Raw genomic sequence first — 27,585 nt, forward strand, 5'->3', positions numbered from 1 at the left:
CTAATTTTAGAAGGGCAGAAATATTCTAGTCACCTCCATTATCATGTTAGCAGCCCAAGTTTACAACCTCAAAATCTCTGAAGTCAATCTTTACCGCTTAAAACCACCAGGAGCAGGTAACACAAATACAGTTTAATTATAATGTGGTGAGCTGGTCCTTTAATGCCCACGTTATTGTGAAAGTAAAACAGCATGGTTGAGGAGTCTGGTTAGAAAATGAACTCATTTATTTAACATGACCGTATCAGCAGATCAGCCCACACACATAGCATCAGACTCAAGTCACAATCACTCACTTTCAGTATATACAGATAGGCACATTCACATTAGGCGTTACAGCCAGCCACAGCATCTACTGTAGGTCCAAACCATGTGGCAGGTTTGGTCTCTGCCTCTGAGTCCAGCAGGGAAATATCAGCCAGGTTAACTAACAACAAGGGTCATCTGATCCAGGGTCAGTTGAGTTAACTTCCATAAGTCGAGTTTAAAGGTCCTGGGGCTGGTGACGCTGGTCTGGGGTCAGAAACTCAGACCAGCGTTCTTCCTCTAAGTCCACAAAACCTTTATTCCTGAAATGTTACACTGCAGTTTAGACTGTTAAATGCACAGAGGGGTGGACAAAATGACAGAAACGCCTGCTGTCTGGATCAAATAAAACCTAGTTCACTAATTTAATCCACCTTCGTCAGGAGGACAGTGGATCAAACGCAACATCTGGGGCCAGATGCATAAACCATGCGAACGCATTTTCCCACAGCATTGTCAAATGTCAAAGGTGCATTTATAAAGTACATTTTAAATGATGAGTCATTTCTATCATTATTTTTATTTATATCTGAGCATCATCTCCTTCTCAATGATCGTTTAATTTCATCCTAAATTGCGACAACTTTAAATTTTAACATGAGAGCCAAGAATAAATCATTGATCATCCTTCTGACGTCTAATAATACTGCTGATTGAGATTCTATCGTGATGATGGTTTGCAGAAACGTGATGAATCAGTGGTACGGACGCTACATATTTCCACATTGTACGTAATGACAGCTGCTCTGGCATCGTTGGAGAACCTCGCAATTAGGGCTGCTACTAACCGCCAATGTCAATTACTTTCAATTAATTTGTAAGTTGTTTATTCAATATTAAAATGTCAGAAAATTGTTAAAAATGTCAATCAGGGTTTCCCAAAGCCCAAGATGACGTCCTTGAATGTCATTTTGTCCACAGCACAAAGATATTCAGTTTACTGTCATAAACATTCACATTAAGCCAGCTGGAATCAGCGAAATTGGACTTTTTGATTTAAAAAAAATATTCAAACTGATTAATCGATTATCAAATTAGCTGAAGATTAATTTAATAGTTGATGACTAACTGATTAATCGTCACAGCTCTCCTTGCACTCTGGTCTAATGAGAGGTGGAGGGACACAAGTATCAATATGCACACAGATGTTTTAAGGCCTTTCTACATCCACTTATATCGAATTGTGGTGTGAAAATAAGGCTCATGCACCCAGCTCCACAAAAATAGAGAATTATAAATCACTACCAGGCGTACGCACAACTTTATACATCTCAGGAAACAACTGCGTAAGCACATTTCTGCTTTTCTAGTTGTGAATCTACAGAGTTTGATGCATCTGGCCCCAGGAGGGTGTTCCTTATATTCTAAGCACAAGCTGTGGAAACACACACTTTGTTTGGGTGTAAAATTTTATCTCAGAGTATTCTCCCAATTTAAATCAAAGTTAATAGAAGTACAAAAAGAAAAAGAAAATCCTCAAATAACCGTCATTGGATTTTAAACTTGATGACACTGTCTCCAATTTATTGAAACATTCAGAAGGAAAATTCAAATAAAACTCAAAAAATGAAAAGTAAAAAAGAAGGGGGACTGTAACCACATAAATAAAATAAAATAAAAATCAAAGAAATAAACAATGGATAATCCAACCAATGTGCTGTTACAATATAAGCTTCTGCCTCGCGGTGCTGGCGCTCTTAAACAGCCTGGAAGAAGAAGGAGAGGGCACTCGTGAACAAGCGCTCAGGTTTTAAACTAAACCAAGATTAAGTTTAAAAGGAGACTTAGAGTAACGCCAGGAAAAGTCCAAACACAGGGACAAAAGCAGAAAGGAAACAAAGACAGTCTGTTGAGCTGTGAGCAAGCCGTGTCCTTCATGTTTAGCAGGTTCCTGCACAAAGACCCTTTTTAAATGGACGAGAGAGAGGCGAGGGACTGCAGCAGGTTTTCAATGAATGAGGGTGGAGACGGAGATGGCACCCATAAAAGTCCTATCCCAACATAAAGAGGAAACAGTCAAACTAATAAAAAGATAAATAAATAATCAGTCTTTCTAAAAAGGCTTCTCGGGAGGCGGGTGTTTTTCAAGCTGAAGGTTTCAGTGGGTGTTTACGACACAGTGTCCCTCTCTGGGGAGACTCGAACCACCGCCTTGTTTCAGAGATATTTACACTTCAAAGCAACCCAATCTGGGCTTAGTACGCACATAATGCTACATCGCATGAATGAAGGTTCCCCTAATGTCCTATAAAGAAACGCAGCATGTCGGCAGGTCGCCGTTAACCCGCACCACACAGCGAGAGTCAGGTGTGTGTGTGACGAGAGATAACACGAGGTTTGTAAAGTCTGTCCTGGGATCAGTCCTGACTCCTCCAGTCCTCTGTGGTGCACACGGGTTTCGCCTGAGAGCAGTACTGACAGAGGAAGAGCAGTGAGCGGGATGATGGCGAGGAATGAAAGCAGCCCAGTTATAATGGAGATGTGTGACACTGGAAACCAGTAGGTCGCCCTGACTGAGAGGAAGAGGCTTTGTGCTGCGTTCAAGACAGGCTGGAGAATCAGAAATTCCATCTTTGTGCAGTGAAAATGCAACAGAGACCTGATATAGGAAAACTTCTTGTGCTGATGAAACTGTCACACTGTCAGCACCACATAGCATCACTTACACAGTACTGGCAATCATCAAGATACACTCAAGCCTGATTAATTTCACAATGTTAAAGGCCCTACACACCCTTTCACTGATTTACCTGTTTAGATCCCTTTACTGGACTCCTGTAGTCGAGTTTCCAAACAGACGTGGTGCAAATTTCAACCAAATTTTTTAGAAACTCAAAAGAAAAATGTATCTGCTTATCCATCAGTTATACAAATACTGGGAGTTAGTTTGTCGAGATAAGCAGTAGGTGGTGCTAATGCTCCTATCAGGTGCCATTAGAAGAAGAGGGCGCAAGGAGATGATGTAATTAAGAGTCTGGATCAGAATTCAAACACTGGAAAACAGTGCATGTCTAAGAACAGAGAGCACACTGGACGAAGGAAACAGAGTGCTCTGTGGTCTTGGAAGAGTTGCAGTAACGGCCCTGTGTGCAGACGACAGAGAGTTTACTGTAGCCTATAAAATGGTGAAACGTCATGATTGTACATTTATTAGCTGCTGCCGTTTCCATTGCACATAATCTCATTTACTTTGTATTGATTGATCGAAGCGTAAAAACTATTTGCAATATTTTGAGATTTTTTTTAAAAAAAAGTTTCCACACAGGTTTTATTCACGTCTAAATTCAAATGTGCATAAAAACAGGTGGATGGAAATGCACCTATGTGTCACCTGCTTAAAGCAGCATGATTTACAGCTTTTTGGTTCTCATTTACAGAAGACAAGAACAGACTTGCTTGCATTTTCTAATGCTGCTATCTCAAGATCAAGAGTTCATTATTTTGTTGATATCACGATAAAAAGGTTGTTTCCTGTTATTACTTCAGAGATCAGGAGCACCGTGCCAGCATGCATGAAATCAGGAGTGAAATGATCCAGACGTTCAGTTTTAAGTTCTCCATACTTATCTCATGATCTGGAGAGAACAAGTTGATTTCTTGTGATAATCTCAGGAAATCAGCACTCTGTTTTCTCAAGAATCTACAGAAATCAACCCACTAATACGAGAAAACAAGCTTTGTAATCTTGAGATAACAGCATTAAGCACAGTTGTTTTAGGAGTTTGGTGTCCTCATAATAATCCCTGCATAAAATATAAGGTCACATAACATTCCTGTCCTACGAAAATGCCTCGCACTCAGCCCCGAAAAGGCAGTGATGTCATGTTTCTGATTAATATTGATTAGAGCAATCATACAATAAATCATGTTTGAGGGCAACACTGCAGTTTGTAGTCTGGTCGTGATGAAACAAATATATGAAATAATAACTAACTCTGACCTGTGAGTCCACCAAAAACTGGCCTGGCATCGAAACAACCTCACTCATACGATTTCCTGTCCTCACCTCATGAATGCCGAAGTCTGACAAACTGACAGTTGTGTGGGTGTGCAGGAGCTTTAAATCCTAAATGTACCGAACAAAATATTTGTCAAAACACAGAATATTACACTGCTGCGTTTGTCCAACGGTCGAAAACTTAAAATCCTACAAGTGAAGTGGACAAAAGTCCTTTGTTACATCACTGATGGGTCAAACCTGGATCTTTCCACCTGTCAGTGCAACGATATTTTTCGGCTGTCTAATATTTCATGTCTAATAATCCTTTCAAATATAAAGCAGCACTTCCTGTTGCATGACCATCAGCTAAATTGAGCTGTAAATATTGACGCAAACATTTTTTATCACGTCACGTTTCGATTTTACAAGCTGAACCGCATCAAAGATGGAATTTCGACCTTCCAGCCTCCACCTCTGTAGACACTCTAGACTCATCCTACTCTCCTCTTGTCGTTCTGGTTTCACTCAGACCTTTTTATCTGCCTTCGCCCTCACTTATCGATCCTTTATTGAAAACTCTCTTGAAGCCCAAAGAACTCCACTTCCTCTTTTCCATCCACAGAGCGATGACAAGGAGGACATGAAGTTTAGACAGAAGAAAATAACTTCATCTCCTTGTAGCCTCCTGGTTTGTTAAAGCATGATACTATAAAGTTAAGCTGCCTGTCTGAGCACTATAAGCACGCTACGCACTTCCTGTATCAAAATATGGTGATAACCATCAATACACTTCTACAGAATTTTGCTTAGTTCGACTTTAACAAATTACAGCTTTGCCTCCTTTATCTCATCTGTGCCTCCTCTTGTGGTTTATGACTGAGGGGACAATGAACCTATCCGTCCTCTAACGTCATCACCACCTCCTCCTCCTCCTCCTCTGTTTGTGAATCTATCTGCAGAAGTAAACGTTTGGGCTGCTCTTCACCTCCACATCCATCATCCTCTATGAGTTCCCAGTTGTGGACGCTCCTCACCAGGAGGAAACAGGAAGTCAGCGAGGAGGGTAAGACAGGAGAGGAGCACACACACTACTAGCTCTATCCTCCTCTTTCTCTTCCTCCTCCTCTGCTGACTGTTCAGGCTCTACTACAAAAAAAAAAAAAAAAAAAAAAAAAAGTCAAAACAACTGCTACTCTCCCCCGACTACTTCACCCCCATCCTCCTCCTCCTCCTCCTCCTCGTCGTCTTCCTCTAGGTGTTGTTTGTCTGTGTAAACGTCCCTGACCAGGAGGACTCTGGTGAGGAGGCTCTCCAGGATCTGTCGCTCCAGCGGCGTGGAGCTGAACCACAGCGGGTCGTCGGGGCTGCGGGCCGGATCCGGCTGAACGTAGAAGACGTCTAGACGCTCCCGCAACAATGCCGGGCTGGAGGGAGGAGAGGAGCAGGGGAGGTAAAGAAAAAAAAAAAAAGGAAAGAAGTTAAGTAAGAAGGGAGGAGGAGAAAATGTGAGAGAAGAGGGGGAAATAAATACGGTGACGGCACAGAGAGGTGAAAAACATATTGAAGAGAAGGAAAAGAGATAAGAGGAAAGAAGGAGGAGAGCAAGAGGGGAGGTGGGAGAGAAAGAGATGTGTTAATCTCTCGTTCTGGATTTCTTGTTCAACAATTGCGAAAGTTTTAAGTCCTCATCTTTCAATAGTCAACACTGTGGTTCAGGATGTGAACAGCAAACAGTTATAATCACAGGACTCAGAAACAGACATCCAACTGATTCACTGGATTAGGGATGCAAAATGGAGCAAAAGCATTCCTTTAACTTTCTATAGATACAAACTGATGAAAGATTTAAGGTTTATGCAGTGCAAGAAGTGAAGCTTGGCTCCATATAATGTGATCAGGTTTTGTATCTTGTCCACTTTAGTGTCGGGATTGGCTGCAGACTGACTTTAGGCAGAGAAGGCTGCCATTTTGTTTTCACGTGGATTAGTGTGTTGTGCTTTTGTTGCCACTAGATGGCAGAAAAATGTGTCCATGAACAAGGACAGATGTAAATTAATCAGAATGAAGTATAAGGTGCAGCAAACCAAGGTCTCAGGAGGATATTGATATTTTCAAAGCTACTGTAGCTTCATATTTCATGGAGACGGACCTTCAGTGGCTGGACCGCCCTTTAACTGCCCCCCAGATCAGCAAAATTTCCTGGGGGAGCTTACAGTGGGTTGGTAAAACGATAGACGCCTCCTGGAAATGCCTCGAGCATGAGGTTAACGATGGTAACATTGTGTGTATCCGAGTATCTCGAAAGGGGATTCTTTTCTTTTCCAACTTCTGCACAGTTTTCTCCTCTGGATAAGATCTGTAAAGAAACTGAACTCACCACTTGGATCTGTAGAGGTCGTAGAGGTGACACTCGTGCTTCTTGACCGGGCAGCGTACAGTGGAGCCTCCCGAGTCGTCGTCTGGTTCATAGTCCTGATCGCCATCCTCCAACGTACGCTTCCTCTTCCTCGACTCTGTTTGCACTGAAGTTACAAAGATAAAACATTTTCAGGATTATGTGACTGAGACTGTGAGCTAAAGGCTGCAGATAAGAGGAGAAAATGTCAGTTCACTGGATTTAAGTTCTGATAAAAAGAAAAGGGTTGGTTTTTCATTGTTGTGTTTCTCAACTCCAACATATTACATCTGAAATGAAACAATGACGATTGGGCTATGCATCAAAAACTGTCCCAACATGTTCCTGAACTCACCGTGGTGATCCTGAGAGATGGAAGGCACGCGGATGCAGACGGTGGTCTCCTTGGTGACAGGATGGACGGTGTCTGGGCCGTAGACATTGGCAAAGGACAGGCGGAGGTGCTGCTCCACGGTGCGTAGGCCGAAGTATTTGGTGTTCAGGTAAACCAGAGAGCGCAGCAGAGCCGCCGGACTCTGCTGCCCGAGCTGCCGGCTGCTCCACAGACTCTGCTCCTCCACTCGACCCCACAGCGAGCCTGCAGGACATGAAGGTCAATGTTCAGTATCCAACATGGAGATTAAGTAGAGGGTGTAGTTCTGATTATAATGCCTTAAAAGTTATTTTTATTTGGTCACGACATCTTTCTGCAGATTGTTATGTCAGGCATCTATTTAAAATTAGTGTCTTTAGTGTCTTAAAAAAAACCTCACATTTTTGACCTAAGCTCGTTTTTTATTTTTGTGAATACAACTTTGACTATTTACTGTGTAAACACATTTTAACTGACAGGTATCCTCCCTCCCCCCTACCCATGATGACTTCAGAGGGTTTTCAATTTAATCTATGCAAGGAAAATATATAAATAAGCATAATGTAAAAAAAAAAAGTAATTAAAAAATAGTAAATAATTAAATAAATACGCATAAATATAGGAATTCAAAATAATCAGTTACTGAAAAAAATAAAAATAAAAAACAAAATAAGCGTTAATATACAAAAATGTAAAAGAATCAGTTAAAGAAAAATATAAAGAAAATAAAACAAAAAATAAATGAGCATAAACAAATTATGTAAAATAATCGTTTAAAGAAAAAATAATGAAGCATACAAAAATTATGTAAAATAATCACAAAGAAAAACTAAAAAATATATAAATAAATAAATTAGCATAAATGAAAAAATTATGTAAAATAATCAGTTAAAAAATAAACAAAATAATAAGAAAATAAATAAATAGGTGGAAATAAACAAACTACATTAAATAATCACAGTATAAGAAAAAAAAATTAAAATAGAAACAAAATAAAAATAAAATAAATAAATGAGAAGCTTTTAGTGGTCTGGAGCAGTACACCATGTTATCTAGGCCACTGACATAAATAGAAACAAGCACAAGATGGAAGCAGAAAAATGTGGACACAGTCATATTTGGGATCTTTCCAGTCAAACACATTTTTGGACCGAAAAAACCTAAATACTCACTGGAACTTTGGATATCTCTTGTTAAAAATAAACTGAGTACAGGTACATAAATGTAAATTAATTTTCTATTTTATTTTGCAGCGTAACATGAATCATTTACATCTCACAAATGCATTTAATTTCTATTTGTTATGTACACAAGTGTCCTCATATAACATTAAAGTGCAATCACAACAAATCAGGATGTGAACAGCAGAAGAGTTATAATCACTGGACACTGACACTAGAGATTAACAGCTCTACACCACCAGGTGGTGCTAACGAGCGATACACTCACTGTATTTAACTTCCTCCAGCAGCTATGAAAGCTACTGTTTAAGTTGATCTCATTTGACCTCTGAATTTTATTTAGCTGCTATATATGCATGTATTGTGGGTTTCAGATATTACTAACTGATTATTTGGTGATTTAAAATGCAGTCCCTCACTTCTCCAGTAATAAATCTGACCATATTTCCCTTGAACAGTCATTTGGTGCCGAGCAGATGGTCCCATCAGACTCACCATCAGGAAGCACGCTGGGCTGCCAGTCCTTCAGGACCTTGTTGAGCTCCTCTCCAAACTGCTGGTAGCACGGGTCGCTGAAAAGGTCATCCTTCCGGCCTTTGGCGTGGAGATGCTTCAAACACATGAAAAAAACTCACATTTAAAAAAACAGTCCAACAAATACAAGCTGCAGTCTGTGGAGATGAAAACACGAGTGTCCTCATATTTAAAAATGATCATCACTGTTTTTCAGAATGTGAACAGCAAAGAGTTTTAATCAGTGGACACAAGTCTGGAACAAAAAAAGTTATTCACTGGCGTCCTGTTTAATTAATCTGAACATCAGAAGTCGTCTGCTCTGCAAAAAGCCACAGATGAGCTCAGTGAAAGGACATTTTTGAAAGAGACAGAAAAAGAGCAACACATTTAAGCAGGCCCAGAAAAAGTACAAGTCAGTTTTGAGTGTTTCAAACTCATAATTTCCTGATTAAACTTCACATAAAACAATTAAATCTTTAAAACTTTGTTTTCTCAAACAGACAAAACAATCTTACATTTTCCTGTCAGAAAAATCTCCCTCCAGACGACTCGGAATGATCCTGAGCTCCTCTCTGCAGCCATGCTGTGTCGACATGTGAGAACAGGAGGGAAGACTGTGCACCACTTATATCTGTCCTCCAGGAAACACTCCCTCTGACTTTAGTTCCTACCTCTAAAATGACTCCAGATGGAAGTGCAAATAAAATGGATGCTTATTCTCATTCATTTTATTCACTTCATAACACATATATATTGTTTTAATATACTGTTTTAATATTAATAGCTATTTTAATTTAAAATATTTTGTTGTATTTCATAAACAATGATATTTATGGTGGTAGTGGGGAAAACGTCATCAAATTAGCACTACTTTTTTCATGACTGTTTTTAGAAGTTTTTTATGGCATATTTGACTTTACTTTAAACCAACAGTAGTGAGGCAACAGGAAATGAGAGGAGAAACAAAAGGAGGGAAATGCAACAAAGGTGTGATCACATGGTCAGTGTCTTTAACCCCTTTGTCCAGCAGGACGCCTCATTCTTTTGTTATTTAAGAGACCGAATCACTGTGACGCCGTAGCAACAACAGTCACTTCTGGAGATGCATGAAACTGGCAAACTTGTTTATTTCTGTTGTGATTTTCAGCTGTAACTGTGACGTTTACTGATATAATGTTAAACACAGTGGTCTGACTTGTCTGATGTTTCTGCTGTGCTTTCTTTATGTGCTGTTGCTTTTCTAGTGTCTTTGATCGTCTCGTCAGATAATCAGAGACTTAACATTGGGTAACATCAACATACATATTACCCAGCAATCATCGTATCTGTATATGACAAAAAATTACCAAAGAAAATAAGAAATTATTCATTAAATTTCACAGTTTTACTAGTTGATTTATGGAATGGTTGATTTAGAGTTATAGAATAAGCATATCATTTTGTTACAGATGCTACTGACCATTTTACAAATAAATGAATTAATAAACAAACATGACGGATGAGGGTTTGTCTTTTTTAAGGGCATTTACAGCAAACAGCAGTGTTTTTTCATTGAACACAGGTATATTTTCAAGGTGCCCATCACTCATAAGGACCCATTCTCCATCCAACACATTGCTGGAGGGACCACTCTCTATGGGCCCCCCACCTCATGGGCCACTGTGCAACCACAGTGCCTGCACTATATTTACACTCCTGCTACCGGCGCAGAAGCTAAACAATGCAACAGTGAAGTTATTAAGCAAATTATTTTCACATGTCAAGAACCATGTTAATCCTTAGTCTAAGGCACCAATGTAGCGTTACTTCGCATCTTCGGCCCTGCCTCCAAGTATACAGATATCTAAACAGATAAGTGCCCCTCAAGTTTAAAAAAAATTCTGTCCACACAACCTCCATTTTACAAAATATCTCCATCCACACTGGAACGCAAAAACGACTCCAGATGCTGATTGACCTTTGAATAGTCTCGCCACCAGTCAATCAGAGATCTCCGCCTTCTCATAGTCTGGGGACTCTCCATTCTAAAGTGTGTTTAACACTTTAGAGAAAACGACCAGCAACAAAGCAACGCCTACTGCATTTTTTGAAAAGGACACGCCCTCTCTGAAATGTGCGCTCCTCCTTTTCTCGTCTGCAAGGAAACAAACACACAGAGAGCTTGTAGATGGATGCCGAGAGATTTAACTCCGTTTTATCAAACATGTGCTCAGTCCACAAGATTGTGGAAATGAAGGACTTACAGCGACTTGAGCCATTTTGTACCGCTACACGTGTTTCTAGTCGGACTATGTTTTCGAGCACAAGAGTTCAGCGAGCCACCGAAGGACCGCCCTGCAGATTTACTGTTGGTTCTGCAACGTAGGGAGTTTTTTTAAACTCTGAAATTGTATCCGCCCATCTAAACACAAAATCAGGGAGAAAGTCATCAGTCTTTAGTTAAGCAAAGCATCTAAAGACTGACTTGTGAGTCTACCCTTTGAAGGACGGAGGACCTCACTCAAAGATACGAGTGATGCTCTGGACATGTAAAAGTTTTCCTTTCACTCCTTGTCGACAACAACCCCACTCTCAAAAGTGTCCCACCATCTGCTGGCCTGATCCAAAACTTTTGTTTCTGTCAGATCTTATACTGTAGATGCTGAGTGGACCAAACGTAACTGGGCGCAGCAGATGCGTTCGTAACATGGTGCAGCGACACTAAGTTTAAGCGTAAAGTAATCATCAGACCAAGCAGTGCTAATGAACATGAGTAAACCGGCAGTCTGCCATTGTTGTTGGTGTTTCTGGCTCATATCAGTTTACATAAATATCTGTATACTTGTAGACGTGGCCTCAGACTAAGGTAGACTAACATGATTATTGATATGTGAAAATAATTTGCATTCACCCTCCTGTTTTCATTTCAAGACACAACTTAAAAAATGGCACCAACCTGCTGGATCCCCAGACAGAGGTAGAGGATGCTGTCTGGAGAGTAGCGCTCCCCGCTGGGCCGGCAGACCTCCCTGACAAACCGGGACAGAGCTGTGTTCAGCTCCTTTGAACTCAGCGACAACAGGTTACTTTTAGAGCGGGCTGCGGAGAGAAGAGGAAGAGACACCGACTGCTGTTAGAGAGCTCTGATATTTCAGACAAGAACAACTTAAACTCTGCATCTTTTTCATGACCCTTGAATAGAGGAGCAAACTGAGACTCAAGGAGTTTGGTCCTAATCAACTACTGTTGTGCCAGGTCAGTAAGTTTACGATCCAGTTTATCTCACCTGGTTTGGAGTCGCCTTTTTCTTTGGTGTCATCTGATTGGTCAGAAGCAGACAGCGCCCAGCGTTTCCAAGCATTGATACCATATCGAGCTTTGAGAGGCAGCGACCTTCCTTCTGAGCGTCTGCCAGCTGGATTGGAAGACGAAGACGAGACCAGATCTGAGCTCTCCTCCACCGCCTGCCTCTTGTTCCCCTGCGACACAAACACACACACTTACCACACAGTCAACTTATGATGGTTGGTACAATTTTTCTAACTGTTACATGTTGCGTACTTGTCTCCTGGGCTGCGGTCGAGGCTCAGACTCCTCCAGCTCCTCCTTCTCCTCAGCCAGGACCGGAGGTAGAGAGAAGCCCATGTCCTCGTCCATCCCTTCGAGGACTGGAGCAGGGTCTGAGGCTGGACAGGAAACAACAACTGTTTAATTATGAGCTTAATTGATAAAAATGAAAGTGTAAATCCAGCTCAAGATGGAAACAAGTGACTCTCCTGCAGATTTAGGGGTTTACTTCAATGATTTCTTGTTACTGATATTCAGTGTCTCCGCATCTAGAGTTCAGAGCTTCAGGTGACACAGTTGGAACATTAAAATGCACTCAACAGACTCAGTTTGGGACAAACCACGATTATCTGATTTCCTCCCTACCCCCTAACTTTATTTTGGCAGCTTTAGTTTCTTCAAACTGCACAAGAGGCTGAGTCTGTCTTGTCTTTTGTTCTACAGTGCAATAAGCAGACAGATAAGAAAACAAACACAACAGGAATGTTTAGAAACCAGCTTATTTACAGTTCTAGACAGTCCCTCAAGGATTTTGCCGTTTTTTGGGATTGTTGTGGCCTAAAATTCCAGATTTCACAGCAGATTTGAAAAACATTGCGACGCATATTCAAAGCTTTTAGACCTTTTTTAGCAATGAAACTGCAGGAGTAAATGAAACTTGCAAAAAATGTTGCTTTTTTGGGGGGATAATTCGTTAGGAATCGAAGGCATCTTGTTCCAGTGAGAATAAAACAGCACTGTTGAGTTTGTGTCTTATACTACACTAATGTTACCACCAATCGTCCATATTTAATCTAACTCACCTTAATTATTTCAGCACATGCAACAGCCTCTCTCATGGTGATTTGTCTTGTCTGTTGTTTCATTCTTCGGGTGTGTTTTGTGGTAGAAGAGTGTTTGTCAATTGATGACTTTTATTTGTACTCAACCACAACGTTGCTTTAATGCAGAATATCAGGGAACTACCTTGAATTTTTAGCAGTAATTGGTGAATGTGAGACATTTACATTGCACGTCTGCATCTTTTCAACCAGAATCATCATCTGAAATGATTGGTGAAACTCTCAGGAAATTACAATGATTGGTCAAATTTGTAGAAAAGTTCCAGGGTTGCGCAGACTTCTTCAAGGGATAGTGCCAAAAATGAAAATTCAGCCATTATCTACTCACCCATATGCCGAGGGAGGCTCAGGTGAAGTTTTAGAGTCCTCACATCACTTGCGGAGATCCAAGGGGAGAGGGGGTAGCAACACAACCTAATGCAGGCTGTAGGCGCCTCAGATTAAAACAAATGAAACACCATAACTGAAACCACAAAATATCTGTGTCCTGAAGCCCCGACATAAAAAGTTGTTTTGTTGAACTCTGTTTTTAGCCTCATTGTAGCCTGTAGCTCTGACTGCCTGTCTGCGCACCGCGCTCACGTGTGCGCTTCTGCGAGACCATGAGACATGGGCACCGCCTTCATGTGTGTTCACATGCTTTTGCTGGTCTTGCAAGCGTGCACACATGAGCTCGGTGTACACAGAAGCAGTTAGAGCTACAGGCTACAATGAGGCTAAAAACAGAGTTCAGATGACATTTTTTTAAAACACCTTCAGGACACTTGGATCACTATGGACGAGCAGTATGGAGATATTTTATGGATTCAATTATGTGTTTTTGGACATTTTAATCTGGGGTGCCGTCAGCCTGCATTAGGTGGAGTTGAGGTGGAGTTGAGCTGCTACCCACTCTCCCCTTGGATCTCCGTACAACCAATCAGAGCGACGAACCATGACATGAGCTATGGACAAATATAATCATACGTGCAGAGATGAGCTGTGATGGTGTCTGTGGATGAGTGTTGCTGTTTTTCGCCATCATAATTTAAAGATAATACTTCAAGAGAAAGTTCCACATCAGCTGCAGCCGTCATGGATGTTTTTGAACCCAAAAATTGACATCAGTGTTTTTATATTAAGCGCAAAAACTCCTCATAGGTTAGTCATCGTCTGAAACACACAAACCCATATAACATAAATGTTTGTGATTGGGGCTGACTGGAAATCTGTGTGAACGAGAGGGGAACCAGATGTATCTCTAAAACATGAGCTTGTAGATTTATTTGGCTGCAGGTTAATCCTACTGTTCAGCTGCCACAGCGATACTTTTATTATCCGACGTCTCTGTCGTGCTGCAAAAGCACTAGTGAAGAAACAATTACAACTCCTGTTACACTCAAACATGGCCTAGAAATCTGGACATTTGCAATAGGAGGATCCTTATATCTGCTTACATACACTTTAGTGTTATACACCATTCATTACATGTGTTATACTGTTCAGAGATGCTAAATAGGGGTTTGAAATTAAAGTGTTACTGTATGAATTTATAATGTAAAGAATGCTCTTTCTGATGGTATTAATCCAGTTTATTAAACACACAACACAGACATTTACCAAACACATTTAAGGTATTCAGTTACACTCTTTATATATAACCTTATCATTTTTCGACCCTGCATTGTTTCTGCTACATACAGCAGGGCAAACATGGAACAAAAATTCAAACCACAGACACAAGATAAAAACAAAAGCACTGAAAGCACAGTGAGAGTTTTTAAAATGTGGCTTTCTTAATTTGAGATGAGGACCACCACCACCTTTTGGCTCTGCTTCCAAGAAAGGCCATAATATCATGAGTCAACCTACAGTTTAAGTATGTATGAGTGTGGCTCAGCTGAAGCATGTTATACCAGGTCAGTGAGAGTAAATAAAGATAAAAATAAAAACATGTCTTAGTCCTGGCCTGGTTAAGGACTCAGTACAACAACCTTCAACCCTCTGCCCTGACAGTAGAAGTGACAGCAGGTCCAGAAATATCCAGAGGGAAGAATTTTAATCTCAATTATTGTACTGATCCATTAACACCTCAGGGGGGTCACATGTTGTTACATAAGAGCTGCCTTACGCAACACAATGAATGAATGAATAAAAGGAAACATAAACACAGACCGAGAGACAAACTGACTTGAATTAAAGGTGCAGTGTGTAGGATTTAGTGACATCTAGTGGTGAGGCTGCACACTGCAACCAACTGAAAACCCCTTCATTCAGCCCTCCTAAAATTTTAAATTAACATGATTTAAAAAGTCCTGAAACAAAATGCCTTAACTGATATTGCAACATCATTTAACCTTTAATGTGACACCTCTCAGGAGGGTCATTTTTCTCAAAACGGATGATGTAACAATGTGAAAAAGTACATTTTTTTTGTCTTGAATGTGCAGCAGGGATACTCAACTTGCTTTTCCCAGGGGCCATTTTGCAAAAAGATGCGAGACCAGGTGCTAGTCAATAAATTAACATTTCTAATAATGATCAAATGTGATGAATAAATTAGGCAAATCCAATCGCAGCACCCCCACATCAGGTTTATGGTTGATTTTTATGCAATCTGGCACTTTTTACATTCAAAGTACCAAAAACTGTTGATCAACTTATTTTCATTGTGAATGGAAAAATGGTCCAAGAGTCACCCAGCACGCTGTCGCAGGTAAAATCTGTCCCACAGGCCGTAAGTTCAGTATCACTGATGTGAAGTGTGCAAGTATACAACATTTGTAATTCTTAGTGTCATGATAGCTTTCTGAAAACATGAACATATGAGACTGATTTCATGTTTGTAAATGTGTCACCAGGCTTTATGTAGAACGTGAAATCAACAACAGATGGTAAAAATGCATTAGAGACTCCAGAATGTGAATGGTATGCATTTGTAATTTCTCCTGACTATCTGGGATAAGTAGAACCTGATAAGTATAACAAACTAAGCATTGTCTTTGTAAAGGAAGTAATTTATGAAAAACAAAAGTCGTCCTCATATGTGGACGTTGGGTTTATTTCACTGTATAACACAATATATTCACCTGTGTAGTAATAAGACTAAGACTGTTTATTTCAATGCCTAAACACTGCTGTGCAAAACCAAAACTGCAGACAATGCTGCAACTCTGTGAATTTTTCTTGCTCCATACTCCAAACTAGGAGCAGCCTGTCACACCTATGGGTCTATGTGAAATGGTGCAAAACAGTTGCGTTCAGTTTGCAAGCATGGGAACACATTACATGTCAAAGTCACCAGTATAAAACTGTTCAAGAGTAAAACCATTCAAAACTGTTCATGTCATTGACTGAGTGTAGCTGTGCAAAAACAAAATTACAAAGTGCAACATAAGGCCTTGTGATTTATTTGTTTTGTCTCTGTATGGTTATTTTCCTCGCTCCACACTAGGGCTGCACAGTTAATCAAATATTATTGAAATTGCAACACAGACAAGTGCAATATCTCCGGCTTCACCCGACTCAGAGTTATGTCGGTTGAATCAGATTTGGCTGTTACATACAAATACTTCACAATTCATTTTTCCCCATGTGGAGTTTTAAAATTTGAACAGGCTCAGTGGGGCCTTCAGTTTGACAGCAGCGTTTCTGTAATTTAGTAAACAAGCTAACTGCACTAATGACAGATCGGAACTGTGCAACATTTTTTGCCGACACTAAAATTCAAATAAAAGCCAATGACTGTATCATTAGTTACGGTGAGCTTTAAATTCACCATTTCTAAGCAAAAGAGAGAACATAATGTCTCAGAGCTTTTCGTCCTCCATGCCACTGCATCATGTCCGCGGCTGTCTGCAGAGAGTAGCGTGAAAGTCAGGAGTGCTCACTCCGCAGCAAAAACTGGGGACCAAAACGTCTGCAGAGGCAATCTCTCTGACTTCAAGGGGCAGCCCTAGCAATATCTAAATTGCAGAAGCTACCATTATAAATGAAGCACTGTGGTGCTACAGAGATGCTCTGGCCTTCAAATCATAATCCAGGCATAAAGGAACATGTTTGTTTGGTACAGACTCCAACAAAAATCACATCATCATCATTTTTATATACTTTTTTCTGTGAAAATAAAATGCAAAAATTACCATTCCTACAGAAACGCCAATCATATTGCGATATCTGATTTTCATGATTTTTAAAAATAATTTAACATCATTTTTTGGGGCAAGTCCTGTGGCTCCACTTGATACTCCAAGCTAGGAATGTCCTTTTTGTTTACAGCAAGAGTCCGTCACAACTATCGGCCAGTGTGAAATACTGCATAACAGTTGTGTTGAGTTTGCAATCACAGGAACAGATTACATGTTAGAGTCACCAGTGTGTTACAAAGTATTAAACTGTTCATCTTCACTGTTGTCCATTGTCACTGTTCAGGTACAAAACTGTTCAGAACTGTTTGTTTCGATGCCTGAACGTGGCTGTGCAAAACAAAATTGCAAACAATGCAACATAAAGCCTTGTGATTTTTTCGTTGTGAATCTCTGTGTGAATTTTCCTTGCTCCATACTCCAGACTGGGAATGTCCTTTCTGTATCACACATACTGGCTTGTGTGAAACGCTGCAAAACAGTTGCGTTCATGTTGCAAGCACAGAAACACATTACATGTCACACACCGCACACGAGACTTCCCAGAGCAGCCTTTTTCTCTGCAGCGCATCGAGTTCTTCATGTTGACCACCTCTGGGAGATGTGCAGCAGAGGTTGTGCGAACTGAGACGTGAGGTACTGGAGCGACCTGATGTCTTTTGCCTTGTTGTTGGAAAAGGTGTACGTTCTCTTCGAATACATGTTGGACATCAGAGTTACACTTGGTCAGGTATGCCTGAGCCACTGCCATGCGAAACTCAAGGAACTGCATTATGCCCTCTCTTGGCGTGCCACGTTCAGTGTTGTCTCGCCGATACAAGAGCCAGCTGTTGGCTAAAGCGAGATCAGTGAAGTGCATCAGCATCCGAATCGTCCACTTCTTGGTTCGGACGCTCATTTGGTAGTAATTCATCATCCTGTCTACCAAGTTAACCCCAGCCATCTTGGAGTTGTACTCGCGCACAATACTTGGTCGTGTGACAGTCACGTGTCGTTTATCCTTCTTGGACCATTGCTGCCGGGTGTCTCCTGGCTGTTCACCATGAACAGCAGAGAGCATCAACATCGGCTTGTTGTCAAACCACTTCACTACACATACCCTCCCATCTTCCCTGGTAACTGACGCCGAGGTTCCTGTTCCTTGCTGTTTCATGGTTTGGTCACTCGGTAGCTTCTGCAGCGCTTTGGTGATCCGGTTTTTCTTTACCGTACCTGTCAGGTACACATGCCTCTCCAGCATTTGATCCACTACTCTCATGTTTGTGAAGAAGCGATCGCAGTATACTTTTGTACCAGGACGCAGAGTTTTAGCCAAATGTTCAATAACCAGGGCTCCCAAACCCAGGCCCCCCGCTTCCCGAACCTGTGAACTCAGTGCGTCTGCACCTTGAAAGACTTCAAAGTCCAGCACAATGCCATCGGACGAAGCCAGCACAAAGTTCTTCATGCCAACTGAATTGGGCTTTTGTGGTACATACTGTCGAAACGGACAGGCTCCTGTAAACGGGATCATCTGCTCATGGACGGACACACATTCTGGTCGAGCCTGAAGCAAGCAGCCTCTGAGAATGCGATCCATAAAAGGCCTCGTCCTCCAAAATCTGTCAGTTTGTCTCATGTCTTCTGATATTTCATCATCAATGACGACTTTGAGATGTTGCCTCAGTTTGAAAAATCTGTCGCGCCTCATTTTGTCGCTAATGGCAGGGATTCGTAAGGCATTGGACCAGAACATCCTCATCTGTGGGTAAGGCACGCATGACATCAAAATGGTTGCTCCAAAAAAATGATATATCTCATCAACTGAGGTGTTGAGGTAGCCACCACTGGTAGACAGTGACATAGCATTTGTACAGATAGCAATGTGTTTCATCAAGTCTGTGTCGATGTACTGCTCCACATAGTCCAGAGGCTGCCAGTCTTGTCGCTCATATAGCCTTTCATCATAAAACTCAAACTTAACTAAGTTCGGAGTAAAAGCACCAGACTGCCAGCGCTCTCCATGTCCGTCTTCACTAGGTCCTGGCTCGTTATCAATGTCGACACTTATACACGCAGGTCCTCTGGATCTCTGCACATGTTCAGATGGACGGACTTGTGGCTCACAGTCACTATCGTCACTGCTCTGCTGATCAGATTCTGGTGAATAAGGTGGCATACAATCTTCGTAGCTTAGTTGTTCCACACCAGGATCATCACAATCAGACAAGTCCTCCACGTCTGAGTTGTCTCCTACCATTGCATTCAGCAATATTTCTGCTCTTGACAGAGAATTATGTCCTGCAAATGTATCACATGGGGATAAAAAATAAAAATCATTGTAGATTTATTTGTGCAACAAGCAAGAAACAGTGTTTCCCCTAGGAGTTTTCCAGCAGCGGTGCTGAAGTGCACGAGATTTTTTTTCCGCAGCCAGAAGATGTTTAGCGCGTCCGCTGGCAAGAGAGGGTCTTTAGACACGTTTGTACACAGGTGTGGATGTCGCATTATGTTTTTTTAAAATGCTTCCCATACCCCATGTGCTGTTACAGTCGCTCCAACATGTGGGAGCAGATGTGACATTTGCCATCTTGTGTTTTAACCAGTATTGTGACTCTGGCATTGCTTGTAAAAACAACTGATGACTGGTTACAAGCAGAACACAGATACAAGTTACCCACATAAAAATGGTATCTGGACAATTCAAGAGGTTTTTGAGAAATTGTTACAATTGGTTTCCCCTGATCAGCCCTGTGTTTCCAGTCGCAGACACAAAACGACTTAAATCCTGGAGAAATGCCGATGAAAAAGAGCCGGTACACATAAAGATGCCATGTTGGTCGTGTGGGCACATACAGGACAAAACAAAGCTAAATGTAAACACTGACCGAGAGCAGTGGAGTGTATCGCAGCCTTTAAAGAAGCCTTCAGTGTAGTGTGTGTCCAGGTAAGGACGTCAGGTTAGCAGCTTTTAGCTTTTACATGAATGTAAAAGTCAATGTTCAGTGTGAGCCACAGTTTGTCAGAATGGCGGCGCAGCGCCGCTGCTAAATACTTTAGGGGAAACACTGAACAGTTATCAATAATCTTGTAAGCTATTGCTTTCATTCTAAATCTTCACAAGCTATGTTTCCTAACTTTAACACCTTCATTTTGCCCAAACTATAACAAAGTCCTAATGTCCTTGAATGAGTACTTTGTAAATAGCAGCTTCCTAGCTTGCCATTGCTAAAAATTTGTCAAATTTGGATGCCATATTTAAGTACAAATGTTATTATGCTTAAAGGAGAACTACAGCCATTTTAAAAATTCATACATGGTCTTTCTATGGTCTAGCCCAGTCCAAAAATAGAAGTAAAATAGAAGTAAACATGAACACCTCTCCCAAATTCAAAAACTAGAATGCTAAAACTCAAATTTGTGATGTCATCAAGTATAAAGTTTGGAGCTACTTCATGGACTTCAAGGAGTTGGGAAAGATAAGAGCACCCAGGGGAGTGTTCTGAGTATAAGGGTATGTTTCCTGTTTCAGAAGTGAGAACACACAATAGAATAAAGATCATTTGAGTAAAAAAAAATCATGTGAACATGTCAGTGAAGATTCTCAGCCCATCCAGGCCATGGTAGTCTTAAGTGCTATATCATAGGCAACTGGACTTGCTTGAGTTTCTTGAAGACGTTTCACCTTTCAGCCAAGAGGATCCTTCAGTTCTAAGGACTCGTGCCGAGTCGCAGGCTTTACAGAGTCCTTGAGGTCACATGTGAGCTCTGAGTGTCAGTCGTTAAGGTCACATGTGAGTCGTTGACCGACCAGGCCATCAGCAACTGCCTATGACTTCCCCCCAGTCTGTTGGAACCGAAGAAGCCTCTTAGATGAGAGCTGAAACGTCTTCAAGAAACCAGTTGCCTACGATATATAACACTTATGAACATCATGTGAATCCACACAATCAGGGTCGTTGTCTGTGGAGCAGCTCCAGACTTTATACCCAATGACATCAGAAGTTTGAGACTGACCATCTTTGAGCGAGACAGTAGCTCACGTTAAAAAATATTGATGATACATTTCTAGGCTATGGAAATAACATATTGGAATTCGTAATTTAGGTGGTGTTCCCCTATAAATTTAAAAAAGTTTCAACCATAAAATTTGAAAAAGTCCACTTTAGTGTTGAAATGGGCTGAAGAATAACTTAGCAGAGATGGCCTCCATCTTCTTTTAACACTGATTAGTTTATTGTGCCTTTGCTAGCAGTAGATGACATAAAAACGTGTCCATATACGAGGACAACAAGCCAAAGTTAAGAAGAATAAATTTTAACGTGTAGCCAAAATGCAGTGTCAACAAATGAGGACACAAGGTTGCAGGAGGTTGAAATAAAATCCGAATCAATGGTAAATCAACCCGCCCATACCCAAACTGATCCATCACTGTGCCAAGATTGCTGATTAGATTAGAGTGGATTTTAGATTAGAAGGTGCTAATGTTACACAAGTGAGCGCTGAAAGGCAAAACTGTCAATTAAATATTCATAAGAGATTTTTTTTTTTACCTGACTCAACATTGATTCTTATTAAATCAAGTGTCTCCTTTGGCTTGCCTGATTTTATGAAATTTCTGCATTCTAAATGGGCTTTAAATCAATATTCAGAAAAAGTTGACATTAATATTTAAGTAAATTTAAGCAGAAACTTTTGGAGGAGGATCCAATCGTGGATTTTCTAGTTTTAAAGGGGACCCATCTGATCATGTAATAAATTCCCAATAATGTAATTAAGTGTTATATTATTGAATTATCATAAGAATTTCAGTCAGTACATTTTATATATATTCAGATTTTTACTTTGTTCAGTTTTATTACATTTTCTATCAAGTTAAGTGAAAATCTTATTACATTTTCTGGAAATTATTCCATTATTGGGTGCGACAGGACCTGCTCCCTATGAAGATATAATTAGCTTATCCGGTGGTAAGGGGAAAAAAAAAAAACTATTTCTAGTTTCAAGTGATTATGGACTAGTGAAAACATTACTATGAATTTTATATTCCACGTCTGCCAATACATCATCCTAAATCCTACACACTGCACCTTTAAGAGCATTGACTTGGCATCAAACTTGGGTGAGACCAAATAAAGTGAAAGTGGTTTACTGGCCCAAAATAAAACTGTCCCCCTCACGACTGAAAAGGCTTGCACTACAAATTAATGCCAGGAATGTTTATATCGGTTATTACCTTGAGGGAAGTCTGCCTCCAGGTCCAGGTCGGGCTGGTACACATCTTCGTCCTCCTCCTTCACCTTCACCTCCTTCACTTTCACTTTCACCTCTTCCTCCATCCTCTCCTCCTCCATCTTCTCCTCTTCTTCAGAGCTGCTGCTAGAGGGTTCCTTCCCTCCATGCTCACTCTTCACCATCACTGGCTTTACATCTGAAACACACAGACAAGCAGGTCCTCTCCGTCATCGCTCGCTGCAGCTTTCTTCAAATCAAACTGACCTCTGTGTTTAAACTGATAAGTCTGTTACCAGAACATTGTTTTTTAAGAGAGACATCACTGTAGTGTTTTATGGTTTGTTGATATTCACACACATACTGAATTTAATTAACCTCCTTTGGATCAGGGTGGTGGCAGAAGTCCCAGTCACAGATATCTCAAAACCTCGGCCAATAAAACCAAATGTATTTGGATGGCTACATAATGAAGTAGGAAAGATATGATTTAAGGAACCTTTCACTTTCCAGGAAAGGGGTGTGAGGCCAGATTTGGCAAAAAAATAACAACTAATAGACTGGACAACATAGTAATTATTTTATTAAGCTGATTAAGCTGGAAAAAAAAAAAAAATACCCCAGAGCCCACCTGTCCCGGTTTGGTTCAGTTTAATCAAACTCAAGTTTGTTTGCCCCCTCAGAGCGGTTGGTTTGTGGTGAGAAGGTGTTCCGACCTGGATCTGAACCAACTGCAGTCACATGACACATTGTTTGGGTTAAACATGAGCATGTTACAGTCCTGGAGGATTATTAATGTGCACCTCCTCCTGTACTGCCTTAATATGCCGCGCCTTGTTTTCAAACTGTATGGTTTGACTAGACTTAGAGACTTATAATTTACTAAGTCTAAGTCTAAGTCTAGTCTAAGTCTAAGTCTAGTCTAAGTCTAAGTCTAAGTACCTGGCTTCTGGTCCTCTGCGATCATCTCAGCCATGGAGATCAGGTCGGCCTCCAGGGGGTCAGAGGGCACCTTGTTTTTCAGCTCGCTGATGGTCTGGACGATCTGCTCCGCCCCCTGCAGGGTGGTGGGCAGGAACACAGGCACAGGAACCTGGACGGGACAGGATATACAAGCTTTTTGGTTACAGACAGCTTTGACTCGTACATGTCTGTTCATACAAGAACCATTTTAAGTAAAATTTATCATACAGGCTTTTATTGATGTTAACACCTTTACAAGACAAGTTTCCCTTTTAGAATGAATACGCTGTATGAGTTCATCATGTCTTACCGGTACAGGCAGAGAGACTGGCGTGGGAGTGACCTGGGAATACATGTTCATGGGAATGGGGATGAAGACAGGTACAGGTATGGGTACAGGAATATACTCCCTCTTCACGCCATCGTCTACATCTGTGGACACAGGTATGCCAAAACAGAACATTATACGCAAATCTGCATACGTATTAATGGGTCATCAAGTCATGATTTTTAAGGGTGAGCAGCAGTAATCTCCTCCATAAACCTCCACATATATATTGTGAGGTTGGACTCAACTGAAGACTTATGTATGTATGTAACTTTCAGAAAAGCCTTGTTGTTATGACAATGTTAGCTGTTAAGTGAACTGCAGTTAGTACCCTGTTGCTTGTGCTCACACATAAAGTTACAAACAGAACCTTTAATCTCAAAAATAAATCAAAAAGTGTCTAAATATGTTTGTAATTTCATGGTATTAAGATAAATGCTGTGTTTACCTGTCTGTAAGAGTTTGCTCTGCATGTGTGGCTTGCAGTACGTCGCCTTTGTCAGTGTGAGCGGCTTACAGAGCACCGCCTTGTTCTTGACATCTCTTATCAAACCTCCACCAGCGTACGCCACAGTACCCTGGTTCACCAGCTGCAACATAGTACAGAAAGGAGGAAAATAATTATAATGTACAGGTGTAATTACAAACATAAATGTGGCTTTTGTTCTTACAAAACAATCATTTATTTAGATATAAACTAACAAATCATGGGATTGTTTTTAAAGGGCAGTAAGTGACAAAACGGAAAATATAAATAATTGGTTTCACATTTTCATTTTAGGGTGACACGTGACATTTAAAAACTATCAGGTCTTGGCATTATCTGCAGTAAATGCACCAAAAATACTTCAAAGCAACAGCTAATGTTTCATAAAAATATAAACTGTGGGACATCTTTTTCCAAATGTTTACTCACCCCAAGTTTGGCCCCCTGCATTTCATATCCTGTAAAGAGGAAGATAAAATACGTCACTTCTTTGCTTCGTTGAGAAATCCGAGTGACACACAGTGACATAAGAAGACATGTGTAGAAAGACCTTAGTTTCTCAAAAGGAAACACACACACACACACACACACACACACACACACACACACACACACACACAGTTCGTACCCAGTGTGGTGTTCTCAGGGCCTTTCTGTGTCACCATGATGGGCTCGTTCTGTTGGCAGTAGAACTTCAACAGACACTCCTGGTCACAGAAATGCTTCATCTCTGCTCTCCACATCACAGACTCCGTCAGGTTACCCTGCACCTTACAGCAGTCGCACCTCGCCGCCTGGTGGCCACAACAGGAAAAGGTTCAGAAAATTCACAAACACTTATTCCTGAATATGTTCATGGTAGCTATTGAGTATGAGCGGACCTTGTAGTACCAGTCGTGGAACTTCTTGGCACAGGCTTCGCTGCAGAAGTCCCGGGTCATGCCGCCAAGCTGCCGGGTCAAACCTCTCTTGCAGAGCTGGTTGCAGTGGTTACAGCTGACACACTTCAGACCCAGTCGCCTGATGAAATCCTGCTTAAATAACAGCTTACAGCCTGGAAGGAAAAACAGTAATGAAATTGCAAAAGTTCAAGAAAATGGAAAGCAGTATCATTTGGAAGCAACAAATCAAAACCATGGATAGCAAACAGATGAAATGCATACAATTATTATATTTAAAAATGGCAAGAAAACAACTGAAGGCACAACTAAAATGAAAGCCACCAGGGGTTACAACTAGACTCTCTAACTAATTACTCAGACTCCTCAAGTGTCCTGCAGAGGGGAGGAAGAGGAGGGGATAAGTACCTTCGCTGCAGAAGGGTCTCTTGACTCCTGAGAACTTGACCATCTCATGTAGCGTCTTCTCCTCTTGGCAGTACTCACAGAACGTCACAATGCAGTGGAGCTTCTTGTAGTCCTCGCAGCACGTCTTACTACAGAACTGGTAAACCTTATCCTGAAGACACACAGATACATGACTTGTTCTGGCGTTAAAGTCCAGTTCAGACCAAAGATTTGCAACGAGACGAGTTGAAACAAGCAACTACTTGCAATGCGGCGTTCTAAAAACCTGCCGGTTCACACCAATGCAACTAGATGAGATGGTGTATCATCTCTACGCAACAACTCTCTGTACTTCTGTTCTGATTTGCAGCTTCTCAGGGTTATTTTGTGGCTGAATATAATTTGTATGAAAGAGGATAGTGATAGTGAGATACTGGCTACAGGTGCATTGTAGTAGTGATGATACAACGAGCAGCGGCAGCAACCCAGCAGCTGACACTGGCACACCGTAAGGACGGAAAAAGAGGGCTCGGCAGGGACAGAGAACCTGGCGCAGCAAGTGAACACACTGTCTGTGGCCATTTTGACTTGACCAGCAGACTTCACTACAAGCTGATTGGCTGTTGAAACAGGTGAGGTGCTTTACGTTCTAAAACCAGCCGCTGGTGATTTGACCAGCTGAATTGCAGGTGACACCATCAGCTGGCTTGAGTTGAGCTCAGACCAGCCAGTTCACACCGCTGCAACTTTTCTCTGCAACGTTCTAAAATGGTTTCATATCGTCGCAAATCTATTAGCCACGTCATGCTAACAGTTAGCCATGACACTGTGTATGAACGGCTGGGCAGACTGTCGGAACTGTCCCCAACATGGAGCTCACACTCCTGCAGCAGTCTGTGTTAAAGTCGAGCATGATGTATTTAACAGAGGTGGCAGTTCAGCTCCCTGAGACAGCACCAAAAAGTTTGAAAGTATGGCTCTACTACACACCAGTCACGTCACTGTCTGCCTCTGATATCTGTATAAACCACTCCTCGGGATGGTCTCACCTCCCACTCCAAGATTTCGGGCTTCAAGCTGAAAGCTCCTCGACAGTAGTTACATTTCAGCTGGACGGTGTTGTTTGTGGTGGAGAGGGGCGTCTGTCCGTTAGTTGCCGTCTGAAGAGTCGCATTCTGTTAAAAAAGACATCACACAACTTTTGATAACGAGCAGCTGGTGCGTAACAACAACTTGTCTGATGTCCCTCCATGAACATCTTGTACTTGATATATCAAAACACACCACCTGGTTGTACTTACAGAGGTAATTGACGAAGCTAATTAACGCTTTGACTTGCAAATATTTCTACGCCCACAAACTTCTCTGTACATGTGGGTGGTATTATACGAGATGAACTCTGTCACACACACGGAGAGTTTCAAGAAAGTCTGTTTTCACATTACCATGCAAATTAATGCTAAAACACTAATCAGGTCATCGACTCCTCTGAGGGAACCTGTAGAGTTTAATGTTTGTGTTTTTGAACCGCTGTTTTCATGAGGATGTGTCAAATTAGCAGACAGTATCGGTTAACCTGGGTTTTTTTTCTACTTGTCTGTAGGGAAAAAGTCAAGAGACAAATAGAAAGGTTTACGAAAAAAACTGAAATGAAATAAATAAATAAAAATAAAATGCTATGGATAAAACACCTTTCATATTTTTATTTTTTTTCTATTCTATTTTTTTATATTTCTTGACTTGTTGTTTGATCCTGTTTTTTTTCTTACATACACATGAAAAAAATAATAAACAGAATAAAAATAAAAATCCAATGCTGCAAAACAAATATAAAATATAAAAAAAAAAATACATAAATTATGGGGAAAAAACAATTAATAAAATAGATATATTATTTATTTACAGTATTTTTTTTAACATTCTCAATATAAATGCTTTTTATATCTATGTTCCTTGCGGTGCTTGATTTTTATTTTTTTTTTATTATAGTTTTTTACCACAAAAAGATAAAAATCAAGTACTGTTAAGTCAAGAAACAAATGTAGAATGGAAAAAGATATAAAATATGTAAAAATACTATAAAAGGA

The 27,585-nt window shown here is 40.8% G+C and overlaps 1 protein-coding gene across 3 annotated transcripts in view; it reads right to left on the bottom strand.

Annotated features, from left to right (window-relative positions):
- Positions 1-210: 210 nt before the first annotated feature.
- zmym2 (zinc finger, MYM-type 2) overlaps positions 211-27,585 on the bottom strand; it is a 54,606-nt gene continuing 27,231 nt past the window's right edge. For 2 of the 3 annotated variants that reach the window (XM_049593859.1, XM_049593858.1), the window contains exons 10-19: positions 26,548-26,673; positions 25,520-25,670; positions 25,094-25,266; positions 24,841-25,006; positions 24,642-24,670; positions 24,174-24,315; positions 23,708-23,829; positions 23,377-23,527; positions 22,439-22,633; positions 14,527-19,503 (exon numbers count right to left, since the gene is read on the bottom strand). In XM_049593859.1, coding sequence (XP_049449816.1) covers positions 17,669-19,503; positions 22,439-22,633; positions 23,377-23,527; positions 23,708-23,829; positions 24,174-24,315; positions 24,642-24,670; positions 24,841-25,006; positions 25,094-25,266; positions 25,520-25,670; positions 26,548-26,673 — 3,090 coding nt within the window. In that variant the 3' untranslated portion in view covers positions 14,527-17,668. Of the gene's footprint in view, positions 5,671-6,623; positions 6,769-6,996; positions 7,240-8,690; positions 8,806-11,646; positions 11,790-11,976; positions 12,170-12,251; positions 12,377-14,526; positions 19,504-22,438; positions 22,634-23,376; positions 23,528-23,707; positions 23,830-24,173; positions 24,316-24,641; positions 24,671-24,840; positions 25,007-25,093; positions 25,267-25,519; positions 25,671-26,547; positions 26,674-27,585 lie in introns of those variants that run through there. The other variant, XM_049593860.1, reaches the window with a different exon arrangement.

The sequence above is a fragment of the Epinephelus fuscoguttatus genome, linkage group LG13 (genome assembly GCF_011397635.1).
Source record: "Epinephelus fuscoguttatus linkage group LG13, E.fuscoguttatus.final_Chr_v1".
Classification (NCBI taxonomy): Eukaryota; Metazoa; Chordata; class Actinopteri; order Perciformes; family Serranidae; genus Epinephelus; species Epinephelus fuscoguttatus.